Raw genomic sequence first — 11,532 nt, 5'->3', positions numbered from 1 at the left:
GGGCGAAGCAGTTTCTGAATGGGCGGGGGTTGGGGTGGGGCTTGGGGGAGCGCGCCCGGCTCTGCGGTGCTATGGGAGCCTCTGAGGGCCAAAACGCCTCCGCACAATCTGCTCTGGTTTGTCAGGTCTTTCTGCCCCGGTGGTACCCCGCAACCCCGGCGTCTGCCCCAGTCTGGTCCCGGTTCCAGCCCCATATGCAGTGGATGCAAAACCTGCCGCGGCGCGGTCCCTGAGCCCCTTGGTGGCTCCGGAGCTTTAATGGCTCTCAAGTTGCGCTGCGTCTGTTGCCATGGCGACTGGGCCAGCGGCCGGAAGCGGGGCCTAGGCGCGACCCACCCACTGCAGGCTTCCTGGTAGCCGCGCCGCTCCCCAGGCCAGGTGGGCTCCAGCTAGAGCTGGGGGGATTCTGGGAACCTGCGTTAGGAGTCAGCGATCTGAGGGAGAGGAGACTTTGACCCGGGGCGGATCCTGCCGCTTGTCGGCACTAGTTACCTTTTCTTCTGCCGAGGCGTTAGTTGGGGGCGGGCGTCCGGGACTGGGCGGGAGTAGGGGGCTGGGAGGGAAGAAGGCTTCGAGGGCTAGAGCTGAGTGTGTGAGAACGTGTGTGGAGCCGCCCTCGGAGCTCGTTCTGAGACAGAAAGTGCCCCGGGGCTGCGTTGGGAAGGCGGGAGTCATCCTGGATAGATGAGTGGGGCGGCTGGCCAAGGGGCCTTGCCCGGGCCGAGCGTGCGTGAGCTCCCGGCGGAGAGACCGGGCCTGTGCGTGGGACCCAGCCGGTCCGGACGCGGAGTCCGGCGGCCGTGGGGGAAGAGATGGGGTGCAGGGGTGTTCCGAGGGCGTGGAACTAGGCGCCGGGCGAGGTCTTCCGTGCGGGAGACGCGCTGCGTGAATGCGGACAGGCTGCCGAACCGTCGGCGGCCATGGGGGAGAAGACAAGCAGCGGGAAAAGCCCAGGCCTCGGGGGAAAACGAGGCTGCGGGAACACCTGGCGCTGTAGTCTCGAAGGAGGCTGCACGAGACCGTGGGACCGTGTGGGTAAACGGGGCTGTGGGGGAACCGCAGGTGGTGGGGCCTGTCGGCTCTGTATGGGTGACTGGCACTGGGGAGGAGGAGACGGTTTACAGGAGTCCCCCGGGCTGTGAGAGAAAAGGTCGTCCGGGATCCTTGGGGCATGGGAGCATTCTGGAACTGTGGTTGAAGGTGCAGGCTCTGAGGGCAGCGTCAGGAGGTGGGCAACGAAGCAGAGTCGAGCTCCATCCTGTGCCCGCAGGAGAGGGGCCGATTGAAAGGGGGGTTCCTGGCCGGGCTTCGTGGGTAGAGACCAGCCGTGAAGGTCTCACCGGACCCTGGGTGAAAGGACAGGCGGGGGCAGCCCCCCGGGGCCTGGGACTATCCATCCCTCCGGGCCCAGGGGCAGGCTGTGAGAGGGCCATGGGCTGCTGTGGGCAGGGCCAGGCTGTGAGGATGCCATCTGTGGCTATGCCTGGAACTCTGGAGGCAAGTTCCGGGATTGCCCCACACCTGCCTGGGAGGGGACAAGCTGTGGGGGTCCCTGGGCCCTTGGAGGGGATTGGCTATGGGGTTGCCCCCAGCTCTTCAGTAAAAGGACTGACTGTGGGGGTGCCCGGGGTCACGGGGTGGCCTGAGGCTGTGGAGGTACCCAGAGCTGTGGCGGGAGAGCTCTGCTGGGGGGGGGCTCCAGATCCTTGGGGGAGACAGCGAGCAGCACAGGTGCCTGGGGCTCTGGCACAGGGGGTGATCTGTGGGCATACCACAGGCTTTTGGGGGAGAGGGCAGACCGCAGCTGTGCACAGAACAGCCCAAGGGGACACCCCCTCTGTGGATGCCCCAGCCGTGTGGCGGAGGAGACGAGTTGTGGGGGAGACGGGCACCAGACAGCCTGTAGAGGTGCCTTGTGCGATTGAAGAGGGAGTGAGATGTGGGGGTGACCCGTGCTACAGGGAAAGGGGACAGGCCGGGTGGGCAGAGACAGGCTCTGGGGGCAACTCAGGGTCCTGGGAAGCTGCCCAGACTGCAGGCTGGGCAATGTGTGGTCCCGAGGAGCAGGAGGCAGGCCCTGGCAGTGTTCCAGGCCACTGGGGTATAGGACAGGCTACAGGGGTACCTTGGGCTCCCGGGACAGAGACAGGGTGTGGGTGTGTCCTGGGCCTGTGGGGAACACAGCAGCCATTGGGGGTGTCCCAGGCGGTGGGATTATCGGGGACCAGAGGAGTGCAGACCAGTTGCTGCTGCGTCCCGGGCCTGTGGGCTAGACAGCAGGCTCTGGGGGTGCCTCTGGCTGAGGCAGTGCCGGCCGTGGTCAGAGAGGAGACCTACGGTGGGAACGTCTTGGGTCTCCTGGAAAGGAGGCAGGCCCTAGGGGAGCAGGAGGCTGTAGTGCCTGCCGCTGTAGGGGGTCCTGGGTCTGTGTGTCAGGAGACTGGCTGTGGGGACTCTTCCTGTCTCTGCCTAAGGAGACAGGCTGTAGGGCTGTCTGAGCTCGTGAGGGTGCCAGAGACAGCTGGGGTGTCCAGCTACAGGTGTGCCCTAGCTCCATGTGAGCTAAGTTCTGGGAGTGAAGCTGCCAGGGTGCCCGCCGCTGTGTGGGTGTCTGACTCTGTGGGTCAGGAAGGCAGCTCCAGGGAGGACTGGAACCTGCGGGCAGGGGTTCATCCTGCCAGGAGACCCACGGCTTCAGGGGTACCCATGGCTCCCCAGGAGCTGTGGTTGGCGGGGGAGGATGCTGGCTTGTGGGGGAGGAGACAGAGTGCCAGGGTGCCCGTGGCTGCTGAGGTGCCCCGGGCTCCTGGGGTGTGTGGTTCCCTGGGGGTGGAGACTGGCTCTGGAGATTTCTCGCACTTGCCGGGGAGGAGACAGACAGCAGGAGTTTCTCTGACTGCAGGGGTGTTTGCAGATGCTGGAGTGCCTGTGGCTCTCAGGGCGCCTCGGCCTGTGCAGGAGTTGGCTGGTTCTGGAGGCGTCTCAGGCTTGTGCAGGGAGAGAGAGACAGTGTGGGGACCTATGGATGCCGTGGATCCCACCAGAATGGGGATGCCCACCACTGCCAGAGTGCCTGGGCCCATGAGTGAAGAGATGGGGCCTGGGGGCATCTCAGGCTTGGTGAGAGGGAGACAGTCTGGGGGAGCATGTGTGGCCATGGGGCTGCACACAGCCATGGGGATGCCAGGGCCTGTGGGGGAGGAGATGCTCTCTGGGCATTTCTCGAGCTTATCAGGAAGCAGACAGACTGCTGAGGTGCCAATGGCGGCTGCCAGCATTTCCCTGACGGTGGGGGTGCCCACAGCTGCCGGGGCCCCTGGACCGCTGGTGGGCGATGTTATTTCTGGGGATAGCTCAGGTGAATGGGGAAGGAGACCCGTGACTGAGGTGCCCGTGGCTGCCAGGGCTGTAGGACTTGTGGATGGGGAGACTGGCTCTGAAGGCGTTGCAGACCCATGGAGGAGACCTGACGGAGCCATCCCTGAGGCTGCGAGAGTGCCTCTGTCTTTGGGGGTGCTTGCAGCTGTAGGAGTTCCCATGGCAGGGCCCAGGCCTGCGGTGGTGTGGGTGACTGGGCCTGCAGGAGAAGAACCCAGGGCAGCTGTCTCAGACCTCACAGGGGTGAGGAGACAGTTCACAGAGGGCCCCAGGGCTCCCCGCACAGGGGAGATCGGAGGTAGAAATGTCCTGGCACTGGCTGGGAGGAGCCAGCCAGTGGGGGTGTCTTACACCTGTGGGCATGGGACCAGGTTATGGAGGTGCCTGAGGTCAGCGGGGGAAGAACTGGACTATGAGAACGTGCCAGGAGTGTCCAGAACAGGTGTGACTGTGGGGGAGAATGAAGCTGAGGAGGTGCCCCCAGTTTCACGGGAGGAGACAGGCAGCGGCCTCATCAGAGATCACGCACGGCAGGGTGGGAGGAGACAGGCTGGAGGAGAGTCTGCTGTCAGGGCAGGGGGGAACAATTTGGGAGACAGTTTTGAAGGGGAGGACAGATTGAGGGGGGTGTTCCACTAGTAAGGATGGCGTTGGGGGATCCTGGGGCTCTTGGGGAGGGAACAGGTTGGGGAGAGGTTTGTCCTGTGGTGTAGGGATGTCTTGGGATGGAGGAGAGAGGCTTTGTGGAGACACCTCAACACATATGGGATGGCAAATCCGGAGGTTCCCTGGTGCAGTGGGAAAGGGACAGGTTGCAAGGAGAGGGATGTCCTTTCCTTTGTATGGAAACTTTGTATGGGGGAAAGGTTTGGGGTCGGTGTCCCTGGACTTTGTGTGTGCATGTGTTTGTGTGTGTGTGTAGCATCACTCGAGGTATTCTGGAACTGTGGGATCACCTAGTCTTTTCCTGTTGGAGAATGGACCCATAGGCCTTCGGCATCCAGCCAGGGAGTACTGACATCGTAAAAGTCCCAGCTGCGAGAGCCCGACTCTGCAGGCTCCTTCCTCCTGCGGCTCCAGCCCCTGAACTCTGTTGACATCAGGCCAATTGCGATGGCCTCACTCGCGTTCCTCTTCCCGTCTTCGCTTTTGATTGTATCTCTACAGCCTTAGAAACAAGGAATCTTTATATTCCTACCCGTGTATCAGTCTTTAAGCGAATCCAGTCTACAATCCTTGGCTTTATTCAAAAGTTTGGGAAATCCTGAGTTTTCCAGTTGAGTTCCTATTGAATTCTTTAAGAGGACAAGCTCTCCTCATACCTTTAATGCCGGTCAACTTATGGAAAATCTGCTTAATTCGACAAATGTTGAGTTGAATTGTCTACCGTGCTCAAAACACTGTGTTGGGGGAAATCTCAGAGAAGCACACGACAAGGTCCTTCCCCTCAAGGAACCTTGTCTAGCTGGGAAGCTGAGACAGATACCTGTGAAATAGGTAAATAACAACGCAAGCAAGTGGGTGAGTACAGGGGGCGTGGTGTCTATAAGGAGGCATTCAGAACAGGGAGAGGCCCTCCCTTGTGGTTTACAAAACACTTTCCTATCTTTGGACAGCTGTAGGGTGGGGGAGAGTTAGGGTGAACCTGAAGAGGTACAGAGGTCATTCCGCTAGTTCCTGGCCATTTCTGGCATCCGTCTAGGTATTCTGATGCCACTGGTTTATTTAGAGTCACTCAGAGTTAGATCCTTTTGAGCTACCTAGAAGAGTGAAGTGTACTGCCTTTTGATTGGTAATTAGAATTTATTAACATAGGCTGTATATCCATAAAACTCCTGCTGGAAAGTGCATGTTTACCATAGAAGAGCTCTGTTTTTGGAATAACGTCTTATTGGCGACCCTTGAGCTGTGAACTTTGGAATGAAAAGGACTCAGGAAGTAGTCATCAGGCTAGTTGTTGTTTAGTTGCTCAGTCCTGTCTGGGACTCTCTGCGACCGTATGGATTGTAGCTTGCCGGGTCCCTCTGTTCATGGGATTTCCCAGGCAAGAATACCAGAGTAGGTCGCTATTTCCTTCTCCATCGGATCTTCTTGACTCGGGAATTGAAGTATAATTCCTGCGTCTTCTGCATTGGCAGGCAGATGCTTTACCACTGAGGCACGAGGAAAGCCCATGTCATTAGGCTAGTGTGTCCCCTATTCTCGTGGAAAGTAGACTTTCAACAGTGCAGTTGCTTTAGTATATGAAAGAAACGGTCAGCAGAAGCATTCGCTCTAGTGTGAGGTTGCTATGGACTACTAGAAGACTCGTACATGAGCAGAGCATTGTGTTTTACTTATTCTTTCACTTTGTTTGAAAAGGTTGGTCTAAAAGTGCTTTCTTTTATGTCAGGCAATGATTTTAGGAGAAAACTGTTGGCCAATGACTGAGCTTTCACTATCCGTCTACACTGTCTGACACCATGGGACCAGGCCGACCAGCCTCAACCTGCGTTCATCTAGCATCTGGTGTCCAACTCGATGGGAGGAGTGACCCCAGGAAACTTCACACCCAGGTAGTTTTGTTTTGTTTTTCTCTTCCAATTTTTGTTACGAAGCTTTTCAGACAAAGAGAAAAGGACAGTGAACACGTTTTAAATCACCGTTTAGATTTAAGCATTATCACACCTAAGAAAATGGAAAAAAGTAACTCCCTCATATTCTCTAATAATGTCTTCTTTCAGCCTCACCCACTTGTCCTCTAAATGTCTTTTTGTATTAATGAAAATCCTCACACATACAGCAAGCTGCATTTTACAGTGAATATATCTGTCCTTCAGTCCATGCCTCTAGAATCCGTTCATCAGTCCATCTTACTTTAGGATGCATATCAAAGTAAATTGCAGATGTGAGTACCCTAAGTACTTGTGAATGCATATCATACACTAGAATTCTTTCTTTGTATACTGTTTTCTTTTATTTTGATGTATATTTTACATCTTAAGCAACTACATTGAAATGTATACATTTTGTCATATTTGCTAAGTTTTGATCAGTGTGTACACACATGTTTAAGTCATATCTCAGATACTGATCATTTCCATTACCCCAGAACGTTCTCTTGTGCCCCTTCCTAGTCAGTCGTGCTGCCCACCCTTAACAGGCAACCGCTATTCTGATTTTTTTTCACCGGGATTAGTTTCTGTGTACATGTACACAGAATCATATACTACGTACTCTTTGGCGTGAGGCTTCTTTCACTGGGTATAATGTTTCTGAGATTGATCCACCTTGTTGGGTGTATCAGTAGTTACTTTTTTAATACTGAGTCCTGTTCCATACCACTGTTTATTCATTCCCTAATTGATGGACACCTGGGCTATTTCTAGTTTAAGCCATTGTGAGTGAAGCTGCTACATTCTTATACAAATCTTTTTGCAGACATGTTTTCATTTCTCTTGGGTAAATACCTGGGAGTAAAATTACTGGCTCATAGAGTAGGTGTATATTTCGTTTTTTAACAAACCAACAGACTTTCCCAAAGCAGTCTGTATCATTTTATGTTCCTACCAGTAATGAATGAGAGCTCCAGCTGTTCCACATCTTGGCCAGCATTTGGTATGTTTTTTAATTGTAACTGTTTTGGTGGGTGTGTAGTAATATGTCAGATAAAATTTTGACTTAATTTCAGACTGACAGAAAAGTTGCAAGAATGGCACACAGTGTTCCTGGATACTCTTCTCCCGGATTTCCCAGATGTTAACTTTTTATTACATGTCCCCTCTCCCTTGCTCCCTCTCTTCTTCCTTTTTCTTTTCTTTCTGTCTCGCTTCACACACACACACATACACACACACACACGCAATTGTTTTCTGAACTGATTAAGTTAAGGACATGATACCCTTTTGCCTCTAAGTACTTGTGCTTGTATAATCATGGTATAGTGACCAAAATCAGGAAGTTAGCATTAAAATGATGCTATCGGGTCATCTACAGACCTCACTGAGATTTTTTTAGTTGTTCAATAATGTCCTTAATGGTGAAAGAAAATCCAAAATCATGACTTTTGTTACGTTTCTTTAGTTTCCTTTAATCTGAATGATTTCTGAGTCTGTATTTCATGACATTGACATTTTTGAAAAGTGCAGACCTGTTACTTGAGGATTTCCCCTCAATTGGGGTTTGTCTGAAATTTTCTCACAGTTACATTCAGGTTGTGCCCCCGCGGTGGGAAGACCTCTGAAGTGATGCTGAGTTCTTCTCAGTGCATCACCTCAGGAGGTACATAGGTCGATTCATTCCCGTTACTGACCATGTTCACTTTTATTGTTTAATTAAGGTGGTGTCTGCCAAGTTTTCCATTGTAAAGTTATTCTCTTACCTTTTGTAATTGGAAGTTTCTGTCTTTGAGACCATGTTAATATCCTTTTACTTCCGAGACTTCATTTGCTTTTAGCACTCATTGATGACTTTGGCCTGAACCAGGTTTTTATTATGACAGTTGACAAGTGGTGATTTACTTATATCAGAGGATACTTTTAGCATTTTACTTAATTAAATATGATATTCAAACGGTCTCTTATTTGGTCAGTGAAATGAGAGTTACTTCAAGTTGATTCCAGTGTCCTTTTCACGTTGCCATCAATCTTTGACCACTTTTTGGTATAAAAAGATATGCCATGCTCAGAGTATTTTGCCCCTTCCCAGCCATTCTTGAAAGGAGCCTTCATCCCTTTGGTGGTGAATGGATTTTAGAAGTCAGTGTCTAGGTACTGGATATGCTTGTTAGTTCTTGGATGTCAGTGTTTTGTTCTATGCTGTCCCCTAGGACTGAGATGGGGAATAGCTGTGTACACTCGTGTGCCTGAACACAATTCGTATGCAGCTCTGCACTTACATCTGCATCCCTCCTCCTTCCTTCTCCTCTCCTCTCTCTTATTCCCTTCTTTCCCTCCTTTCTCTGTGTCTGTCTGCCTGTCTGCCTGCCCATCGTCTATATTAAAACCCTCTGAATGCACATAGGTGTCTCCAGTCCAGTCCAACACTTCACATCTGTAACTCCCATATTCAAGTAAAACCAGTTTCCAGTTACCCACAGTGTGTGTACTCATTTGCTTAATCCTAGAATGTACAAAACTGTTTGAAAATGCGACCCACGCCTCTGCAAAGAAAAAGAACACTACAGGTTAGAGCTCAGTGTTTGTTCAGAGGACTTGTCTTTAGCCTGAGGGCAGATAGTCCACATGTTATGTTCAGAAGTTGATTGGGTTGATTTTTTTTTTTTAGCCCTCACTTTTTAGTCTGGTTGTGTTAGTCTTTTGAACTTCAATTTGCTTCATTGGTTTCTGTTAGTATTAATTTGTAGTGTTTTCCTTCATCCTTCTGAATTTTGTTTATTATCTCTTTCCCTTTCTCCCCCCTCTCTTCCTTCCTTTCTCTCCAGTGTATGTGAAACATTAACGTGATTCCAAACAGATCTATGCAAAAAAGAACAGTGAAATATTACCACCCCCACCCCCAACCATTCCCTCTGTCCTTTCCACCCGATTCCTCCCCATACCCTGTAGATACTTTATCTTATTTGATTTTTCTTCCCTGTGTTTGTTTTTGCACAAATGATCAGCTGCATGTGTACTTTCTCATGAACTATCTCTCCCCTCTTTTGAAGGGTGGAATAGCCTGCCAATGCAAGAGGCACAGGAGGCGTGAGTTCAATCCCTGGGTCAGGAAGATCCCCTGGAGAAGGAAACTGCAACCCACTCCAGTGTTCTTACCTGGAGAATCCCATGGACAGAGGAGCCTGGTGCGCTGGCGTTGCAAACAGTTGGACACGACTGAGCATGCATGCACGCACATATTACAGATACTCTTTTTTGCACTGACCAGCATACCTGAGGAAATGGCAACCCACTCCAGTGTTCTTGCCTGGAGAATCCCAGGGATGGGGGAGCCTGGTGGGCTGCCTCTATGGGGTCGCACAGAGTCGGACATGACTGAAGCGACTTAGCAGCAGCAGCAGCAGCAGCATACCTGAGAAATCCCTACACATGGGTTCTTGTACATCTTTCTCATTCTTCTTTACATCTTCATGGTACTTCTCTGCGTGGGTGTACCGTAGACTGAGACATGCTTTTACGTGGGCATTTAGATCAACTTCAGTGCTTTGCAGTTGCAAACAGCACATGTATACCCTGTGCGCATGTATTGTTGTGGGTATATCTTCAGAATATATTTCTGGAAGTGAGACTGCTAGGTCAGAAGGCAAATGCATATATGGTTTTGTTCATTGTTGCCAGAGCCCCGTCCCCGGGACCTGTGCTCCCACCAGGACCCCCTGAGCAGGCCTGTCTTCCCACAGCCCTGCCAGCTCTTGTGGTGTTGTGTCTCTTGAGTTTGGTGCTCTGTTCTGTCTCAGTGTATTTTCACTTAGTATTTTTATGAGCCTGACCAACATTTCATGCATTTAAGGGTCATATTTCTATCTATTTTTGTTGTTGTTAATTGTTCATGTGTTTTTACCATTTTCTACTGAGTTTTGATCTTTTTTTCACCTCAGTTTTTAAGATTTCTTTATATATGGGAGCCCTTTGTATTTGCAGATATTTTTCCAGTTCTTTCCAGATGGTGTTCTTTTTTAACCATAAAAAACAAGTTGTTTTTAAAATTTTTACTTGAAGTAATAAAATTTATCACTCTTATTGCATGTGGATTTTGAGTTATAGTTGGAAAGCCTTTCTCTACACCCAGGTTAAATAGGAATTCACTCTTTGTTTATTTACTTTAGTACATATATCAAATCTCCTAGGTATTTTAGGTCATTTTTTACTCTGGGGGGAAGGATTTCTCTAATAAGGCCACAAGTTCCAAGTACTGTTCCTCATTCTTTGCACTTTCCAGATGGTAACTTTTTTTTTTCTCTCTCATAATCTCTACTTCTTTTCCCTAAAATTCTTTCCTTCAGTTTTCTCGCACTGGGTTTATTTTAAACTGACTCTTCATGTACATGATTATATAAACACACATTATTATATGCACTGTGAGAGTTGGGGAGGCTGTCTCCACGAACAAGACATCTTCGTACAGGCCTTGCCAAGCTTGCTGGCAGAATCTTCCAAGGCTGATGACCTGCCACAGACATGGACACGTCCAAAGCCACAGAACAATTTGCTCCCTTTGACATAGTAATCCCAGAACAGATAATTTATCCTCAGGAAATAATTTGCAAAGAGAAAAAAACTAAATGCATGGGAATATTAATTGAACTAATATTTCTATTATTGGAAAACCTGGAATAATCTCAGTCTTTAATAATAAGATTATAGTTAGGATAAGCATGAAAAGGCCATTCATTGGATTTTGGAAAATGCAACTATGAAAAATAATAAAATTTGTGGGAAGATGGAAGCACGCCTATGTTTATTAAGTGAAAAACAAAACCTGTGTCTATGATGAGGATGATGTTCGGTTGCTAAGCTGTGTCTGACTCTTTTGCGACCCCATGGACTATAGCCTGCCAAGCTCCTCTGCCTGGATTTCCCAGGCAAGAATAGTGGAGTAGGTTGCCTTTTCCTTCTCCAGGGGATCTTCCTGACCCAAGGACTGAACCTGCATCTCCTGCAGTGGCAGGTGGATTCTTTACCTCTGAGCCGCCAGGGAAGCCCCATCTATCGTGATAATAACTTACAAAAACTTAAACCTGCATGGAAAGGTGTAAGTGGACTATTTAGAGCAAGATGCATTTAGGCGCAGGATAAAAGATGTGGTCCAACCACCAGATAAAAAGTCTCAGGAAAACCTGAAGAGGTATTGTCACTGGCTTGGATTCTGGGTGGTACGTCTGTGGAACAATTTTCAGAAACACTTGTGATGAACTGTGTTGGTCACTTCCTGGAACCTGGCATTTTGACACAGGGCAGAAGTCCACCACTGGGCCGTTGAAGAACTTACTGCTTTTGCTTGACGCTTTCTGGGTTGACTTTGTGGGGAGGCTCATAGTATGCTGCTAGTAACCAGAAGGGTAATACAGGGGACTCGGTGATTTCTAAGAGCTTCCCAGGTGGCACCAGGGGTAAAGAACCCGCCTGCCAATGCAGGAGACAGAAGAGATACGGGTTCGATCCCTGGCTTTGGGATCTTTGATTTTTCTTCCCTGTGTTTCTTTTTGCACAGATGATC

The 11,532-nt window shown here is 50.1% G+C and overlaps 1 protein-coding gene across 7 annotated transcripts in view; it reads left to right on the top strand.

Moving 5' to 3' along the window:
* The window catches only part of KIAA0753 (KIAA0753 ortholog), a 66,574-nt gene that overhangs the window by 8,248 nt on the left and 46,794 nt on the right, over positions 1-11,532 (top strand). For 2 of the 7 annotated variants that reach the window (XM_010847445.1, XM_010847438.1), the window contains exons 1-2: positions 205-378; positions 5,771-5,933. In XM_010847445.1, coding sequence (XP_010845747.1) covers positions 5,841-5,933 — 93 coding nt within the window. In that variant the 5' untranslated portion in view covers positions 205-378; positions 5,771-5,840. Of the gene's footprint in view, positions 1-204; positions 1,032-4,013; positions 4,900-5,770; positions 5,934-11,532 lie in introns of those variants that run through there. The other 5 variants (XM_010847441.1, XM_010847442.1, XM_010847439.1 and 2 more) reach the window with 5 other exon arrangements.

The sequence above is a fragment of the Bison bison genome, unplaced genomic scaffold, assembly GCF_000754665.1.
Source record: "Bison bison bison isolate TAMUID 2011002044 unplaced genomic scaffold, Bison_UMD1.0 scf7180017864249, whole genome shotgun sequence".
NCBI lineage: Eukaryota > Metazoa > Chordata > Mammalia > Artiodactyla > Bovidae > Bison > Bison bison.
Note: the sequence above shows the minus strand (reverse complement) of the source record. Positions and strands in the feature narration are given on the sequence as shown.